We start from the raw sequence: 19,630 nt of genomic DNA, 5'->3' as shown, positions 1-19,630 counted from the left end.
TCTACAAAGGCCCAGGAAGCTGCGGGGCAGGACGTGGGCGGCCCTGGAGCCCAGAGCGCCCGCCGCGGCCCGCCTAGCCCTGCAGGCCTGCACCGCAGACGAAGGCTGGCGTTCGCTGCCCGCCTGGCCTCGGGTGTGAGCACGCCCCGTGCACGGAGCCGCTCCCGGGGACGGAAAATGTCACTTCAGCCTCTGCCTACAGAAGAGCCACATTTAACATATCTACTTCCAAATACAGACATGCACAGGGCGGGGCAAAAGCAGATTTCCTGTTGTTCCTTTGGAAAATAATACAATAAATAATAATACAAGAATAAACTGGATGTGTGATGTACTCACAACTGTAAACCTGCTTTTGCCCCGCCTTGTACATGCCATATCAACTGCTCTTTTTCCCTGAATGAGTAAAATAAGATAAACTCTTTCATCAATAAAGCACCTAATAAAACCCCTCTAGTACTTTATATTCAATCATAAAAAAGAAACCTACTAAAATTCCAGTGTAAGAAATACGGGAAAATTCTATAATAATATTTCCAATAAATACACATATACATACGTATTAAAACTTAATATAGGAAGATACTAAGTTTGTCAATGAACTATTTCTCAGGAAACACCAGTTGCAATGATTTCATATGTACACTTGCTTTATTAAAATTATGGCACTTAATGTAACAGCAGGAATAATTATATGGTTTCACATCCAGAAGCAACAGGATAGTGGAGGTGCAAACATTCCTTATTACCAATAAAAGTAAAAAAGTTGTAATGTTCCATAAGCCCTTAATTGCATAAAATATTATATTTAGCATCATTTACAGCCAGCACACATTCACCTCATTATCATTACCTTTCTTTTTCATTCTGCACAAGAAATATGTTAAAGTAAAAACTTACGGTAGGACATTCAGACAATCAAACACAATGGGGATGAACTGTCAGTTCTGAATCATTCATGAGGAAAATGCAAGCTGATAATAATTCCTTTTACACACTACTGGATATTGTCACAATGATTTTACAGTTTTTCAACGTTTTCAAAATAAAACCCAAAGGCTCCACTAAGCGCCATGTTGAAAGACAAAAGATTTTTTTTTATCTGCAGCACCTTTAGACAACAAAAGATTGCATCCTGTTCGACCACACTATATAAATTATGACATTTGTGGAAAATATGTACAAACAAACATGAAGCTAATGTTCCAACAGTTGATAAATGCTGTGTCGGTAAGCAGTTCTCAGAAGCAATACTGACACCTGGTGGTAAGAACCACCATGATGTTGTTTTCCATATGCTATTTTCATGAAAGAAAAAACCTGTAAACAGAAGGTGTAAAAAACACTTAAAGATGTGAAGTGCACCCCAGTGCACCTAACAACTACTACCTGCCTACTCTTCATCAAGTAATATTCAGGAATAAAATACGGTACCACGTTTTCAATGGACTGAGTATTTAAGATGTAAAATTGCAACAAATTCATAATCAGATCCAGCTGATAAGGAAACGGCATATATCCAAGAGGATCCACTGAAAGAAATGATACAATTCCAGGACTTAATTCCCCTTAGTTGTTTAAGCCAATGATATTCCAGTGTTTTGTTAGCTCCTTCAGAAAGGCCACATTAAAAACATAAAATTAACTTCATCCCAACCAGAGATATGAACAGACTGTTCTCTAACAAACCGCTGAGCTTTGGTTATATAAAGTGCAGTTCAGTACTGTGCCATTCTAGCCATTCAAACACACCTAGCAATTCTGCAGTTCACCACTGTCTTCAAAATAATTTTCTCTTAGATTCAGTCATGGTCTTCTACCGATGCTCATATTCACAGCAACTTTGAAATCCATCCCGAGCCACCTGCACTGTGCTTCCCAGTTCCTAAGTGAGCGGCAATGAAGCTTCGGGGAGGGCAGCAGTTTGTATTTGTGCTCTAACACATCCAAGACTTAGGTCTACTTTTTCTTCTTAACACACTTTCACACTTTTTGTTGTATAAAATTTTCAAGCTTTATTATGATGCAGGCAGTACACTCCATCACCCTCATCGCGACCTCAGAGGTGAACCTGTCATTTGGAATCTGTGGGAAAGGAAGCAAATCAGGGTACCTTGTTTTTAAACTGTCTACCCCGTAGGCTTCCAATGTGTGCACATCATTGGTCAGTCCTTCGAGCTGCTGACTATATTCCTCTATTTTCTGTGCGAGCGCAGTTGGCTTTACGTCTTTATCGGACTTGCCCCTCACAGCATAGTCAGCGGCAATCAGGGCTAACTTGGTGGAAAGGTAGCATTTGAAGCACACCCATTCATTGGCATTTTTATGAAGGTCATTCCTGGCCGCTGAAAAATTCGCTCTGGCTTGTCTTAACCACCTCCGCGCTTCAACTGGATTACCGACGGACTTGAAAGTGGGAGGAACAAAGAACCGTTGGGAGTAAGTCTGTCCAGCCGAAGGTGGGCCTTTCTCTTTATTCTGCTGTTGCCTTTCAGATTTATGGCTCGTTGCTTCTTGATTCCACGAAGTATAAAACCTTTGAAATGAGTACTTCTCTGACTGAAATCGGGAGGCGGAGGTTGGAAATGTCCGCCTGGAGCCTCTGTCCGCATTTTGATCCAGAAAAGCCTGTTTCTCTAATCTGTTAATTTCGTTCTGCAAATGTTTAAAAACTTCATTAGCCATGTCATGATTCTCCGGATTTTTGTCAGGGTGCCATTTCAAATATAACCGTCTAATAATCTTCTTTCTTTCAGATTCTGGAAGCTTCCACGCTTGCTCCACCACTGTTGTCACTTCTTTTAAAATTTCTGGCAGAGAATTCACCTTAAGCTTTTTGGGGCCATGGTGTTTCGAAGACGGGGCCTTGTGGCCGTCTCTGGCAGAGAAGAGAGGAGGGATACTCCGCACACCGGGGACAAGGAACTCCGTGGGGCTGGTCGGTGTGGAAGGGGCACTGTCTCGGTTTTGAGAGCTTTCCTCGGGCCTTGAAAACTTATACAGATCAAGAGAGCTGACTATTTTATACTCGCTGTAACCTATATCGATCTGATAGATCTTTCCTAGGAAACTGGAATTGTCAGCATCTTCTCTTTCAACTTCTTGTACAATAATTGCATATGTGTACGTTGGCTGGTATGATCCATAGATATCACCGCCTTCAGCGTCAACAAGGTACCCAACATATTCTCCCGGGTAGAAAACATTCATTGGATCCATAAGCAGAGTATAATGAATTTCAGCTGGTATTGGAGTGCCAGGCATTGGAAGCTCAAGTTTTGATGGTTCCGAAGAGTCATATTTCACTCCTAAACTGTCAAGTTTCTCACTGATCCTATAAATATCATTGCATCCTAGCATAGCAATTAAATATGAAGTGTCAGAAATCAAATTGTCAGTGGCTGATTTAAGCGTCATTGCTAATGCTAGTAGGAAATTAATGTCTTTACTATCTGAATGTTGTATGTATAGCAGGATAACAGCATTACCAAATCTCTTCAAAAAAGCGAAAGTTTCACTTCTACTGTGGGGAATAGGGTTAAAACCTTTAACTCTTAATGTTGTTTGAAGCTTTTCAAAGCAGGACACTTTCAGGCCTTCTCGTAGGGCTTTGCAAAGTCTTATGGCTTTTTCCTCATTGGCCAGGAAAGCATTATCATTTTCATGCTTCATAATTCTAATGAGTCCTGTAATGAACTGCTCAGAAGACAAGAGTAACTGCAACCTTCCTTGAAGAGAACACAGGGCTCCAAACTGACAGACTTTGGGCATCTCCTCATCTAACTGCTCTTCAAGTATACTGCTCAGTAAACGAGGTCTGAGTTTTTGAGGAAAAAGCATTATCAACTTAGTATGAAATCCGTGGTCTTTCCCTAAATAGCACTGGCTAAGATCCACCAACATTTGCACACCAATATTCCCTTGGATTCTACTTTTGTAATGTGGTGCATCATCAAACACTAAGATGCTGGACTTTACCAGTCTACCGTCTTGGCTTGGAAGGTAAAGTGCAAGGTCGCGTACATTCTCAAGATCACTCCTCACCTTGACCGAATCATTCTGCAGACTCCTGAACAAGCCAGAAACTACTCTCTTTACTGTACGCATTTCATTAGGATCTAACTGTTTTCCTTCGGAACTTTTGAATATGCGGCTCAACACTTCAACATACTGCTTAGTTGAAATAACATCTTCAGTACCTAAATGTTTGAACAACTGATGAAAGGTGCCAAGTTCTAAAGGTAGTTTGTACAAATAAGGTTTGAAATCAGATTCATATTCTAGATTGATCACTACCTCTTCAGGCTTCAGAAGCTTCCAGCCGTCCTCTACCATCACAAAAGCAACCCCCCGCAGCTGAAAACGAAATTCCCTTTTTTCTGCGCTGAGAAATTCATACAGGGTCCGTAAGACCTTTGCTCTGGTTTTCACCATTTCTTCATCCAAAGTTGTAATATTGCATATGTTTCTGCAGTTATTAATGACCTTATCAAGAGGGGGGTCCAAGTTAACGTTAAGCATGCTTAAGACTTGTTCCAGCTGCTCTTGTGGGCCAAGGTCACTGCCTTCCTGTTCTTTGAGGCTCAAGGGTGTGGCTTTCTCTGGAAGAATAGGGCAGGAAGTCCATAGCAGCTGGAGCACATCACACTGCTTGAATTTTGGGTTCACTTGTGCTCCATTGAACTTTATAAGAGGAAGTGTTCCGTTTACCTCTTGATACTGAGGATGAAATCTAATGAATTCAGCAGGAGCCCGCTCAGGACATAAAAATGGTATTAAAGACAGTTCTTTCAAAAAATTTCCAGATAACAAATCCGTTCGTTCTTGGAATATATGATGGAGAAGGATATCGACTGTGTTTTGCAAAGTTTCCTTAGACCAGTTTTCTGTATTAGCTCTCACACTGATTTCCTTAGCAAACTGTAACAACTGCTGCTGAGAAAGTATGTATTTTAGTCCAATATTCCTTAAGAATTCCACCCAGGAGGTCATAAATGCAACTTGATTTTTGGGTTTTATAAGTTGTTCCAATTTTTTAAAGAAGTCCTTTGGAATAAACAGTTTTTCGGGAAGCATAACTTCAAAAACTCTCACAGTTCTATCATAGAAATGTTTCGCCTGCTTTAACCGACTGTTAGCGTCATAGATTATCAATAAACTTTCCAGCTTTTCAAAAAGTTGTTCTTTGATCTCTGACAATTCCTCAATATTTGATAATCTATTCTTAAGATAGATCAAATGCTCTAATTTTGCTTCATAAGAGAGATTTTCAATTTTTGGTAAGAGGTGTTTCAAATACACCTCAAGATCATCCATAGGCACACAACCAAGCACCTCATATAGCTCTTTTAAGTGTATTTTTTCTTCCAGAAATGCAGATGATGATGATTGTGTCCATTTTTCCACTTCAGCTGAAGGAATACTTTTAGTAAGTACATAGCATGTCCCAAATTTTGCAATGCTCATATAGCGACCACTGATGGATTTGTAGCATGGAAGCGACCTTAAAATTTTTATGTCATCTTGGGACATCAAGTGGCTCAAATTGCAGTTGAAGTACATCAGAAGTGCTTCGAAGTCATTTTCTACCAGTTTTTCAGTTCTAAATGTTGACGTTTGAACCATATAGTGTAGAGCCCTCAAAATGCTTGCGGGGCTCTCTATGTTCGCCGTGTGGCATGACAGCAGAGGGACAAATGCGCTGTCTTTGGAACATATCTTGCTCAAAGCAAGCTGAATGCAGCCAGCTCTCATGAGCGCGTGAAACACTTTGTCGCTCTGGGCATTCGGGAAAACGGCAATGTGCATAAGGCTCAGGGGGAGCAGAACGTCCCCTTCAGGAACTACAAGCTGATTGGCTGAAACGGTGAACTTTGTTCCTGGAAGCAACGCCCAGTCTTTGAGGGTATCAACAACAATGTCAAACGTTGGTTTTGTTTCTTCTTGGTCTTCTTTCACATTTACAGATTCACTGATAAAATGCCATGCATTCTTGAGCCAGGACTCACTTGCAAAGTTATCTTTCCACTTGGTACAATTTTTGGTCTTATATTCACGAGGCAACACAGAGGACAACAAATCAGCAAAGCTGGAAATGTCAAACACTTTTGCAACTTTACAGTTCAATAAAATATTACTGTACTTCAAATACAATGTATTCATGAACAAGTCTTTGCGGGATGGAATCAATTCATGGTATGTGGTTAGAAACTTGGGTCGTTTCGCATCAAAAGTCTGCAAAACACTGTCCAGTGTGATGAGAAGCGGAAGTCCCTCCACTTCCATCTCATTTTCCTCTGCATCCTTAAAACAATAATCAACTAGAAGTTTTAAACTATGAAAAAGTTTCAGGTTGGTCTGCTGGAGACGACAAGGCAGCTTCCCAATATGGCAATTAGTGTCGGGAGAGGAAAACGTCATTAGAAAAGACCTGACATCAGCAGGAGCCACGTAACTCACAGGAATGTCTGCGTCTACGAGGCAGTGGTACAGGTTGGCAGTTTCATCGCAGTTGTACACCAAGTTGAAACCGATTTCTAAAAGTAGGTGCTTCAGCCTATAGACATTCTCTGCTACCGTCTTCCGTGTTGTGATATTATAATCTGCATTTTTAAGGTTTTGTAATTCATCCTGCAGTAAATTGTCAAAAAATGGTCTTGTTTTATTTGAAGTAGACATATTAATCCAAGTAATTATAACTGCAGAATGCAAATCAGAGCCATCGATGTTTGGAGCCCGTACAACAGGTAAAAGGCGTTTCATATCTTCGTGAATGCAAGTATAAAGTGCTTTCACGAGACAATATAAATCTGGTTGTAGATCAAGCCTGTTAACTGGGAAAAATGACAAAAACTTCTTCAAAGTGTCCTTCACAACATGAATAGGCGTGTTCTGTAGAACGGACAGCGTTGGGTCAGAACCAGGGAAATACCGCTTTTTTAACTGGATCAGTAATTCCACATACGCAGGGGCTATTAACGCTGTCATTAAGTTGTTATTCCAGTCACTTCGAACACCAACTCCATTATCATCACGCCACAGATTCCTTCTGGCTGAATCTAGAGCAAAGTGGCCATTCACGTGAAATGGTAATCCCGTCTCTAAAGAGAGGGGTAAAAAACAGAAGGCCCTGTGGGGTTTTTTATAGTTGTGAGTGATGCAGGCGGCCACTCCGCCTCGTGGGAAGAGAGTGATATCTTGGTTCTTGTGAGCTGATATAACGCTCTTAGAGACTTTTTCCATAGTTGAAAAACCTGACCGATTACAAATTAGCCATGTAGTAAGATTTCCTTCCGAGTCCTCAGTATCCATCGTATAGGTGATCTGTTGAACTGGTATGTCTTTGAGCTGTCTCTTTTTAGTAACACTGTCAATTACAGATGCATGAAATTGTTTCCTTTTCAATCTGTCTCCATCAGTGATCTTGCCCTTTACGGAATACAGCACATTTAGAGCTCCAGTAGTTTTATCTATTTCACAAATCGAAATTTTTTCCATGTGATTGAGAAACATTAAAAGTTCTGCCCCATCTGACCGCAATTTGTCCAGAAGATTCTGGACCATTCTGTCTGATGAGGGAACTGAAGAAATTTCTGAAACTTTTGCCATTTCTGCATTACGAAGAGGAAATCTAAACATTGTGCAATTATCCAGTTTAAAGTGGTTTCCCAAATACAGATCCAGAACATCTGAGAACTGGGTCCTAAAATCTGCATCCAAATCTCTAAACATGCGTCCAGGACTAATGGATGTGGCTCCTGGTGCGTATCTGGCATGAGGATCAAAAATACACAGGATGTCGTTGCCAGAAATAAAAGAAGGGCAGTCTGTAATATGGTACACTGAGTTGAATCCTATTCCATACTGTCCAGTTTTGTAAGGGTTTCCTTCCTTGGTGCCTTTGCCAAGATTCTGAATTCCTCTGACGTCATCTTCTGTGAAGGGCTGGTTGTTATACACACACAGCGCGGGCCCCTGCAATGGGGCCCACTTGTCGTCGAATATCCTGTCCACCGGGTGCTGTCTGGGATCGAACACAAAACAGATTTCTGTGGCCTTCGCATCGTCGGCATTTTGAAGAAGTTCTTTCAACATTTCCTTTTCTGAAGGGTAGGCATTAAGGATACTCTTAATTCTGCTGGTCAGTTTTTCCTTCTGTCCAAATTCAGTGCCAAGTGTCGTAAAGCAGACGTTGGATGCGTACCTTTCTAAGGCTTTGTGTCGCTTTGGTACGGCTCCCAGTTTTACAGCTACTTCCCTGGGGATGTCAGCGTGACAATATTTTACAGAGGTGTCCTTTACTTTTATCCAGGGACAATCATTGTAGCATAAAGATTTGGCAGGGAGAAGCTTAAGATTAGTATCTGGCAATAATATTTTGCCGTAATTTTTCTCACAGAATTCTTGTTTCTTGTCCCTAATGAGGCTCCATATTCCTTCACTAATTATTCGCCGGCAGAGCTGGAAATTCTCTTCAGTGATTTGCTTTGTTCCCCTTTCTTGATCAATGGATTCTAAAACAAGGGCAAAATCTTCAACGGTAAATGACTGCCGTACACCTACACTTTCAAAAAGTTCACGGAAATTATTTTTGTATTTATTAGGCAACTGATAAAGGTATGGTGCCGCTTCAAAATTCAAATGAAAAGAAACTTTTTCTGAGCCAACATATGCATTCTCAACTAGAATGAAGCTAAAGGATTTTAAGTTTTCAACAATCAATAACTTAGCGCTTTCATTTTGCAGCATTGCTTCATGAAGGTATTTGTAGCAAGCGTTGGTGATGTTCTCCTGGTATAACGTAATTCCATCATCAACTGACTTTGCAACTTCTTTCAACTGGTTTACAACCAGATCGACTGTGGGCTTCTTCAGTAATCCCAAAAACTCCTTAACAGCCAACGGCACTGAACCACAGCCTCGGAAGGAATGTGAGTTTTCATTGAGAATTGGCTGCAACAGACAAACTATATCTTGATACTCAGCTGTATACAGGTCAGTTGCGGCAAACATGGTTTCAGGCTTAAAACTGTTACCTTTCCACTCCAGAGAAAAACCTGCTGGTTTTGTTAGAAATGGAAGGAAGGGGATTGTTTGATACTTCGTGGCAAAATCCTTTGCTCTAGGATCCCTTATTTTTAGCTTTTCATCAATAAGACTCAATAGGATACTACTTCTTAGACAAGCAGCAGCGTGATCACTTTTATTAATTTCAGCTACTGACTCTGCACGTTCTAGCATGTCATCCCATAAAATATCATCTTTGGCCATACCTAACTGAACTAGTTTAACCAAAATAATAGGGTTAAGATAATCCTGAGTAGACCCATAAGGAAACCGTCCATCTTTGGTATCAAACAACTTTGCAACTCGTCCCTCAGGGTGAATTAATCTTGATGGTAAAACCAAAGGATGTCCTTTCAAAGAGCAAGGAATACATGGAGTAACGCGAAGAATTCCTGAGAATTCATCAACTTTTTCATTTAGAACAAAATTCATTAAAGGATCTCGGAGTTCTGCTTCAATTTCTTGAATATTTGGAAAAAATACTTCTGAAAAAAACTGTTTCTCTGAAAATGTATTTTCAAGCAGTACCTGTTTGCAGCCAGCTTCTTCAAATCCTAACTTTACCGAGGAAGGAAGTTCAACAGCACAAAGGTTTTTTGACCCAGTCTTCTTGAGGTATTTCAAAAATATCTTGAAGGCTGCTGGACCAACATCTTTTCTTTTAAGTATAGAGTCATCTAGAAACCTCACATTCTTCATGGAAACCCACGTAGATCCATCAGAGAAGACTCTGGTCAATTCTTTCCCCTTTCCATGAGCTATATCTTCATAAAACCCTTGACAAATTACAGAAAAGTCATCATGAACTAAATCAGGATCAGGCCACACTGCATAGTAAGTATAATCCATCAATTCCCCGCTGGTGGCCAAGTCCCGCAGGACACTGAGTGCCTCTAGGTAAGCCTTCACAATAACGTGTCTCATGAAGGTGGTATTCCATCGTCCCTTTGTATCTGTCTTCCAGATCTCTTTTCTATTGCAAGTTACGGCAAAGCACCCATTGATGTGAACTGGCAATCCTGTTTTTATTCGTAAAGGTAAATAGCAGAACACCTCTCCGATGTGTGGTTTCACGGCCCACTTCTGGTCCTGGACTTCAGAGAGCAGGACTCCTACTGCCCCACAGGGGACCAGCCCTAGTCTTCTTCCACTTTCACTCAGGGAAAACCTCAGGGCCTCGCCTGTGTCCATGCAGCCGCACAGAAGCCACGTGGTGCACTCTACTGTTTTCTGGGGCAACTCATCTGAAGGCTTTTTTGACTGGCCAGACTTAGCCATTTCAAAGAGAGCAGCCGGGTCATCATCTGGCCCTCGAAAAAGTGGCGACTGTAAGTCGGCGATCCTTCGGAACACATTGTGAAATTCTTCGACTGTGATCTGAAGAATGCAAGATGACTTGGGGGCTTCAGGAGGAGGCTTTTTATTGCTGCTGCTGCAAGTTTTCATGAGCTCAGCGGCTTCTTTTAAAACACTTAAGATAGGTGCACTCAGTGCTTTGGAAGAGCAGAATTTTTTTTTAATTACTATTGTGTCTTGTGCTAGGCTGGGATTGCTTTCCTCAATTTTCAAGTACTTTAAATACATTGAGTTTACGCTCTGAGTGAAGATGATGAGCCTGTGTCCACAGAGACTAAATTCATCCACAAGAGAGTAAATATCTGCCGTGTTATAGCAGGTGTTACTAATCTCACTCACCTTTGCTTCCTGTTGCGTTCTGAACGACAGTCGGAAAAGGGTTCCACGGTAGCTGTAGGGTGTTTCTACAGTCAAGGGTAACTGACAGCCAAACACGTCTATAAATGGTTTGAACTGATTAGGAAATTTCCGAAGTCTTTTCTGCTGTTTACTCCAATTAATTTTGATCCCAGGATTAGATCTGTCTTTGATATGTTTACTGATATGGTTTATGTTTGGGTCGAACATTATCATGAATTCTCGACTCATAATGATGGGAATGTCGGTGATGTGGTACACCGAATTAAATCCGAGACCAAATTTCCCAACTTTGTCAACTTCTCCCCTTTTTAAAGACTCTCCTAAGCGAGTTATGTTCACAAAGTCGGAATCTGAGAACTCAGAATTATTGAATGACCACAGAGCGGGCCCGTGACACGCCGCCATTCCTGGGTCCAGGAGGCTCTCTCTAATGTCCATGTTTCTCCTCATATCAATCAGGAAACTGCATTCTGTTGCATTTGCATCATCGGCATTTTGAAGTAGCTCTTTAAAAATATCTGACACTGAAGGGTATTCTTCCAGAATATTTTTAATCCTCACAGTAAGTGGTTCTCTCTGTCCTGACTGCTCAAATCCCATGTTTTCAGGATTGATCAGCCTTGTACTGAGGCACGGAACTTTCAGCCACTCCGCGGTTTTCATGGGGATGTCCTCATGCACCAGAATGATTGGTTCCACCGAATCTTCCAGTAAGTCATTCAGGTCGTCGACTTTGATGTCACAGTAACAGCATTCATGAATCGGCTTCATGATGAGCTTAGAAGGCTTTCTGCTGTGATGTATAGGAACTGGCGTCTCGGGGCTTGCTGGAATCTGATTGCTATACAGCCATCTGACAATATTCAACATAAGATGGAGATTTTGTTTGCTTTCCTGTTCACTGAGATCTTGATCACTTTTGAGATATACCTTCTGAATGACCATGGAAATATGATCTGATGTCAACTCCTCTATTGAACCACAGACCTTAAACAGTTGGTGGAATTTTGCCATCGTTTTAGGCACACTGTACAAATAAGGCTGAAGGTCAAGGTCATGGAATGGTTTTATCACAGCTTGGGTGAGGGGACAAAATTTTTTGCCAGTCCAAACCCATGGAAATTTTAAGGCTCTGAAAGCATCTTTTCCTTCATTTAAATGATCATGCATGAAGCCATAGATTTCTAGCAAAATATGTTGGAACTGGTAGTAGTCTTCATCACTGAAAGTTTTCGAAGTATACCAATCAACGACAATTTTGAAGTGTTTTAAGACAGCACTGATGCTAGGCTTTGTGAAGACATCCAAAGCTTTTTCCAAGTCCACATGGATGCTCTCAACAAGAGGAAGTGCCGAGCCAACGAGAATTGCGTGGGCTGCGTCACACATCTCTGGGGGCGCGCAGAGGCTGCAGAGGTCGCCTCTCCACGCCAGAGAGCCGGGATAGTTTGGGGGCCTCTCCTTGCAAGCGGGGACCCATTTTATCTTCTTCAGCGTCGTCTTCCCTTCAGACGACTGCAGCAGCGTGTGATTCCTATTTAACACCTGCAGGAGTGTTCTGGCTTTCTTTGTAAGAACTTCCTGACTTGGACAAGCACTGGCCTGTAAGGCTTCAATTTTTTTTGCCACTTGCACAACATCTTTCTCCGTGAGACTGGCTTCGCTTTTCAAACCAATCTGTCTCAAAGAGTGAAGAACATCTGGTGACGTAAAAAGTGAAGGCGGGAAGCAAGTTTCTTCTTCGTTATAGAAGAGGTCCTTTAGGACTTCTACGTTGGGATCGAAGAGTTCACCGGCGGACACCATCCGCTCCTGGGCAATCGGAATGAATTTTAATGGCATTAGCCAATCAAGCACATTCGGATTCTCATTTTTAAGAGAGGACAGATGCTCAAGGATCCATAACATAAGGTGCGTTCTTTCTTCATGGGAGTAAAATGCACTTTCAATATCTTTTAAAACAAGCTTTAAGCAGCTAGTGGTCTTTAACTTCTCAATCTTCAACATGTTGGCCAAGCGAATAGTAGCTTCATCGCCGCTGTCAACCACTGGCACTGAGAGCCGCAGATGCGGCGGCAGTCTGGCGGTGCGGTGCAGGACTCTGCACCCTTTCAGTTTTGTGTAAGAGGAAACTCCCTGACCAGATGAGTGGTTGATTCGTTTGAATATTGGCAGTTCCTGAATTATTCTTTTGTCCTTTTCACTGATCTCTGTTAAACTGGCTAAGAACTTCCTCAGGGCATCTTTGTGCGCTGGAAGCAGCGAAGCTATTTGATTACACAATTTCTGCAGTGGCATCTTCTCCATTATCTGCAAAACGGCAGCTGGCAATGGCGAGTGAATGTATTTTTTAATAAGTGGATGTTGTATGGAGGCATCTAACTTTTTAAGGACGATCCCTCCAAGTTTTTGTACAATATCAGCTAAAAACTCTGGAAGCTGCGCTTCCGTCTCATCTTCTAAAATGACCGATGATGGGACCCTGAGTCTGATGAGCTCCACACATGTCTGACCGTCCTTTAGTGCCATCCTGGGGAGAAGTGGCATCTCGTCAAACAAAGTCAGATCCTCTGAAAAATGTATATAGAGATTCTTCCAAACCATTTTCAGCCATGAAACAGGAGGATGATTTTTGTCTTCATCAAATGGATACCACTGAACGATCAGCTCTCTGCCAGGCCAGAAGGTATTCATTACTTCTTTGATGAGCCGCGCGAACCGCTCAGGATTCAGAAGCTGCAGCTGAGTGCACGGTCTTCCTGTGAATCACATAGACATGTTATAAACACCCAATTCTGCTCTAAGTTACTTAGCTTTCTATTTCTGCAGATCAGAGAGTACCTACAAAAATGCAAAAATTCAGCATAACTGGACTAAAATAATTTTTAAATAATAATAATCTATCCATAAATCCATATTTATAATAACCTATGGGAGATAGAATTTTCTCTGGAAAATACTTATTTTAAATATATAAAATGCATTTATGTTTGCTTTAAAAATTATCCTTAATGGTCCACATAGAGAGTCAACATGGAGAACTATTAGTGGTTATTTGTCCACAATAAAAGCACCAAAGAAAAGTAGATCAAGTTTAAGTGAGCACCACTCACACGGGTTACGGAAGTGACTTAGAGGGGCGCCCAGTGTGGCTGTCCGGTGCGCATGCCTGCGGCAAGCCTGCGCAGCACAGGACAACGCGAAGGGCCTGAAGTCCCCGTCTCAGCTTGCCCGCGCTCTCTGAGGCTGACCCAGCGAGGAGACTTATAGGGCTTCCTTCCCACCGCTAAGGGCACGGGTCAGTCTTTCTGAGACTCGAACGTGCTCCTCTGGAAAGGGGAGGCGATGAGGTCCGGGTCTCAGGACTGCTCCGCGTCCAAGCCCAAGGAAGGGGTGCATTTACAGCGTCTCTGAAGCAGCCCATGCCTTGCCACTGACTACTCGTTCAAGTGCGCTCTGCAGCGCCCGGGGCTGGGCAGAACGGCTTCAGGGACCAGCTGTCCGCCTCCAAGCAGCTCTGCCTCTGCGGGTCCCGGAAGCCAGGAGATGACAAAGGTTTTGTCTGGGGAAAAGATTTTTGCTGATTTTTAACCACTGGCCTGGAAATAACATTATACTTCTACGTGCATTTTGTGTTTCAGAGTATTTATAACACCAGTAGGAACAAAATTTTAGAATAACATGATATATACCACAGGTATGTACTTGCCCGTATAGGGAAGTGAAAAATATCAAATTCAATCCTATGGGAAACTGATGCCAATTTTCTCCCTATGTACATACAATTTTCTAGACTCTCGAAAAACTAACTTTGAAAAAAAGATATAAGAGGGCATAGCTCGAGCCCCTTGGAATTTCTGTATATCGTTACCTTTTAACCAAGAAAGGGCACCCTTCGGTCACAGCCTTACACGGCAAGAAGGCGACTTGACTTTGCCCTAAATTATCTTTCCTGTCATAATAAGACATTTTAAAGTCACTGCCATAGAGGCCGAAGCAAGGGCACACTTTTGCAACTGTTGGAAGCTCTCAATGTCCAAATTCTGAGTATTTCCAGCTTCTACATTGTATGACTTAGGGTAAATCAAGTAGTAATATTTAAGAAATCGTAAAGTGTTGTCAGGAGTCTGATTAGTACAGCCTGCTCAATCTATGAGTTCTATTAAAATATATTTTTAAATTAATTTTTAACATTTTAAATAAATGCTTACTGAATTTACAATAACAGAATATCAAATCATAAGAAACACAAAGATAGAACATCAAAGTTACAAAAAAAGTTAGAAATTAGAAATTAAAGTTCACAACACTTAGAAAACAAAAAATTAAATATGCATCACAATATATTCTGTGTTAATAACTGCCACATAACATGCATTTTTGTAGATAATCCTATCCAATATCCTCGCATGACATTTCGCAATTTATAAAATACCTACCTCCAGGAAAATTATCTAATCTCAATGTATAAATAAAATGCCAATAAAACACACATACACCACACATAACATGCGACTAACACACAAGTCATGCTCAACTGAAAACAAAGGAAATAAAGGAGAGAGCAAAGGCAGCAGCACCCAGCGCGGGGAGCCCAAGTCAGCTCAGTCCCACGTTCTCGCCCGTTTCTATTTATTTTGTAGGTAGGCCTTTGTAAAGAGTTTAACCCTCAATCATAAATGTTAACACGGAAAAAAGTCTTTATGTCCTGCTTTAGAAAGTCACTGAAATTGTGAATCTCCTATAATAGTATCAGCAAAACAACTAACAGCATTGTGATAAATGACTCACGTGCCTGTGGCCCAGCCTTTAAAATTATCAGCACTGTCAGAAGTAGTTAACTTTACAGTACTGAAAGTGTTCATGGAGACAGAAAGTTTCTTTCTAAATGATTATTAAATAGGATTATTTAATTTAGAAGTAACTCTTCTAAGTAGTTTTCCCTTTACTATAGATCAGTTCAAAGTACCATGAACACGCTGAATCACTAATGAAAAACTGCACTGCTTTTGTTTATTGGATACGTTTATTTGTACATGTATGTTCAGTACTAACTTTGAGAAGGATTTTCAACGTGGATGGAAGCAGAATATTGTAGTAACTTCAAAACTGCCTTAACCAAAAACTCTCCTCCTCGCCGCCTTCCTTAACTGGGAGCTGACCACAGCCACCGGCGCCCCCCGGGAGGGCCGCGCTGGGCCTGCGGCAGCAGCTTTCACAGCTTTCTCCTACAGAAAGTGGCAAGGGCAGCTTTGGTGGCTGATGTGTTCTAACAGCGCCCCACTGCGCCCCACTGCGTACTCCTGCCTACGGAGAGCCAAATCTCTGTGTAAATACAGACGTGTGAAAGTGAAGGTCTGATTAAATGGCAAATACGACGTCTGTCACACCTCCACAGAAACAAAAAGGAGAAAAGGAAAAGAAAAAGACCAAACCAAGGGAGGGCGGGACAGCGCACCAGCCCACTGGCACGCCAGCCGGCCCTCCGCAGGCCACGCGGCGGCGAGGCAAGCGCTGTGGGCCGGCGCAGACGCCCCCTGCCACGCGGCTGGGCATCCGAGGCGGTTCGAGACCAGCCCCGGGGACCAAACCCCCGTCGTCCATCAGCACCCGCACTGCTGTGCCTTCCTGGCCATCACCCCGACGGGGGGATGCAGCAACACCTGGGGGGACGGGGTCCACGACCAGGTCCCCGGGGGTGGGGCCTCTGCCGCCCACTTTTTGATTTTGTTTCCTTCTTCAACTACAACTTAACCAGAAGATACATTAATTAAGGTTTGAGAATATGTAATAATAATAGAATACAATAATGCTAAGCGACTTTCAATGCAAGCTAGAAAACAAATTAAATATTTATATGAATTATCAGTATAACAATAGCTTCGTTTCAGTTAATTTTAATGTAGTATGTGTAGCCTGCTTCAAAGAATAAATTGACTCGAAAAGTCTTAATTACCAAAAATTTCTCTAATTTTCCACATGAAAATGAACTAAGGGAAAATAATATAAGTTGAGTCAAAAATCTTTTGCTTAAAAAAAGCCAACAAAAGGGCAGGCAAGGCGTTGCGAGAACCATCAGCCGGCAGTTCCTAATGAAGCAGGGCTGGCCCCTGTCCCTGCCCTCTGACACCCGCGGCGGCACGCAGACCGCGGGCCCTCCCACCGCACAGGCCCAGGCCCCACTCCCGCCGCCCGGCCTCCTGACGGCCTCTGTGTTCACGGGTGTCATACAGCACAGGTGTGCCCACTCTCGCACGTCCCCACTAAATGCCACAGCGTGCACTGCAGGTTTCAGCGTAAGTCTTTCATCGGGGACTAAATGTTCTAGGAAATGTGTTTTCAAGCCACCTAAACGTGGCTTTATTGCAGCAGATGTAACAATCACCTGTATATCTGTATCAACATAGTTTCCTCTCTCCTTTAAAAGTTATTACCACTAGAAAAAAATTGTTGACATAACTTCTAGCTACTTAGGAAAATGAAAAACAGGATTCAAAGAATCAAATGAACAGAAACACCAGGCCACAGATGAACACAACATTCAGTCAGTTACCATACCTGAATATCCCCAGAGAAGTTGTTGTGCTAGAATAAAATTAAATCTTTTCTTAGAAAAAGAACTGTCACAATTTTCACATGACGGCTACCGAAATTATTCTGTATCTTAACACTGTTTTGCATTAACACTGTTTGTCTTATTGCATCATTATGTAAAAGAAAAGCTATAAACAAAACTCAAAACATAGCAGATTATACAGTTACGATGTAAAGATGCATGTCAATGCAAACTAAAGCCAAACTACATAAGGGTAGGGAATCTTAGTTGAGAAAGAAAGCAGAGAAGAAAGGACTGTGTACTTTAGCTGCGTAAATCACACTTCAACAACAGAAACCAAGTCCTCTGATCAGCTCCCAGCGGGCTTCACTACAGGCTGTCTTGACCAAATACGGAGCTCCTTCACACAAGAACTAAGGGGCGGAAGGTGCCTAACTTTTAAAACGCTTTGGAGCATCTCTAGAAAGTAAGATACAATTAATTCATTACCTCCGACGTTATAACAACGAAAGGGAGATTTTATCGTTTGTCCCGCTGCCTTGCTCACAGTAACCCCCAATGATGACAACGCCAGGGAGTCGCTCCGTGGGTGTCCACTCCACCCTCTGCCCGACGCAAGCCGTTCCTGTGATCGAGCACAGCTCTCCCCACAGCGCGGCGACGCCTGTGTGTCCGGTGCCTCCGGCTGCCCCTGGCATCAAGGACGGCGACCCCTGGGCTTACCAGGGGAACTGACACTCTTCTTATTAACACCCTTTCCATTACTTCAGAGGCATCTTGTCGGTCAGTCAATGTTGACCAAGTGCTGGATAGAGAGAAATGAACAAAGCAGACGTGGTCCCAGACTTTGCCTGACAGTCTGAACAGGCGGGTGGTAGGCGGACCCCCATGAACGAGGGCACGCGTGTACGGCGAGCTCAGCCTGCGTCAGCACACGCAGGGACCGTGTGACAGGTGAGCGTGGGCAGCAGGAAGGAGGGATGGCAGGGGAGCCCCGTGCACCTCACCTCAGGGAGCACAAGGACCTGCTGCCGCCCAGGCACGAGAAACAGCAGGGGAGACAGTAATGGGCCTCAGGGTGCGCCCGTTGGCAAGAACCACGTGGCCAGCACCTGGGTGCCTGCTGGCCAGCGCCCGGAAATGGCCCGGTGGTGCAGAGCCTCCTGGGGGCTGGTAGGGGTCTTGGCTTTTGTTCCAAGGAGAAAGGGGAAGCCTTTGGGAGGTTTTCAGATAGAAAGTGGGAAAATAAAGTTTTACAAAGATAATCCTAGAAGTACCAGTTTTATTAACTGGCGACCTCGGCGAGGAGACCTCGGCAGCCTCCCAAGCGAGGACAAGGTGGGGCGGAGGGGCGGAGGGGCGGGGGCGCGGGGGGCCTGCCCAGGCCGGGCCCCGGGGGTGGACCAGCAGCTGAGGCGTGACCTGGGACGGCCTCACGGCGCAGACCCCACACCGCAGCCCTTGGCCGACTGCTGACCCGTGCTCCCAAAGGCCGCACCTCAAACTGCTCCTTTCCCGAGAGATTTCTACGTGCACGTAGAGGATGCCCTTACCTCTGGGAAGCTCACGGAAAACCGTCACAGAGCTGTGTCAAAGCGGACGAAGCGCATGCGCCTGCTCTCAGGAAGCTGGTCATTTTTTCCCTGAACGTTTGGGACAGAGCATGTGCTGGCACGCCTACAAGGTCCCTGAACTGCCACCCCCTCCTGCACCGACCCCCGCTCCGCCTCTGATGGAAGACCAGCCCTACTAAGGACAGCGTTCGCGCCATTGCTGTCCCTGCTCGGCGCCGAGCTCCTTCCGGCTCTTGGTCTCTGTGCCACCCCCATCTGGCTGGATGCCTGGTGCACGGAGGAAATTCAGACAGATGCTTACCGAAGACTCTTTGGTCATGAAACAGAAGCAGGCACAAGACCCTACGTAATAAATATGCAGGAAACACTTTAAATATAAATAGCATCTCAGTACCCACGCCCCCAGGCATTCCTACCATTTGCCTCGACTGCTCCCTTGCTACTTACCTCCTCTGAAAGCCGCTCACCGGCCGTCCTGACTACTCCCCGACCCCCGAAGCCACCCGCCCTCCTGGAGGAACTCGGTACAGAGGTAACCTCGCCCTGGAAACAGGAAAAACAAGACGAAAAAAAACCGGAATCGCAGTCTCTGCTCTGCAACTCCAGCAAGTCACCCGAGCCCTGCAAGCCTGCGCAGCTTCGCTGTCTCCGTCCCTCGAATGAAAGTGGCAGAACAGAGTCCACTGCGTCACGACAGCGAAGACCAGGTAACGGGGGT

The 19,630-nt window shown here is 43.6% G+C and overlaps 1 protein-coding gene across 5 annotated transcripts in view; it reads right to left on the bottom strand.

Annotated features, from left to right (window-relative positions):
- Positions 1–636: 636 nt before the first annotated feature.
- SACS (sacsin molecular chaperone) overlaps positions 637–19,630 on the bottom strand; it is a 70,582-nt gene continuing 51,588 nt past the window's right edge. For 3 of the 5 annotated variants that reach the window (XM_054586533.1, XM_054586534.1, XM_054586536.1), the window contains 2 exons: positions 17,341–17,367; positions 637–13,541 (listed from right to left, as the gene is read on the bottom strand). In XM_054586533.1, the coding sequence (XP_054442508.1) occupies positions 1,984–13,541; positions 17,341–17,367 (11,585 nt within the window). In that variant the 3' untranslated portion in view covers positions 637–1,983. Of the gene's footprint in view, positions 13,542–17,323; positions 17,368–19,630 lie in introns of those variants that run through there. The other 2 variants (XM_054586535.1, XM_054586537.1) reach the window with 2 other exon arrangements.

Source organism: Pteronotus mesoamericanus, unplaced genomic scaffold (assembly GCF_021234165.1).
Source record: "Pteronotus mesoamericanus isolate MK-2021 breed Mesoamerican mustached bat unplaced genomic scaffold, CSHL_Meso_final contig_94, whole genome shotgun sequence".
NCBI classification, from domain to species: domain Eukaryota; kingdom Metazoa; phylum Chordata; class Mammalia; order Chiroptera; family Mormoopidae; genus Pteronotus; species Pteronotus mesoamericanus.
This window is presented reverse-complemented; position numbering and strand designations above follow the sequence as displayed.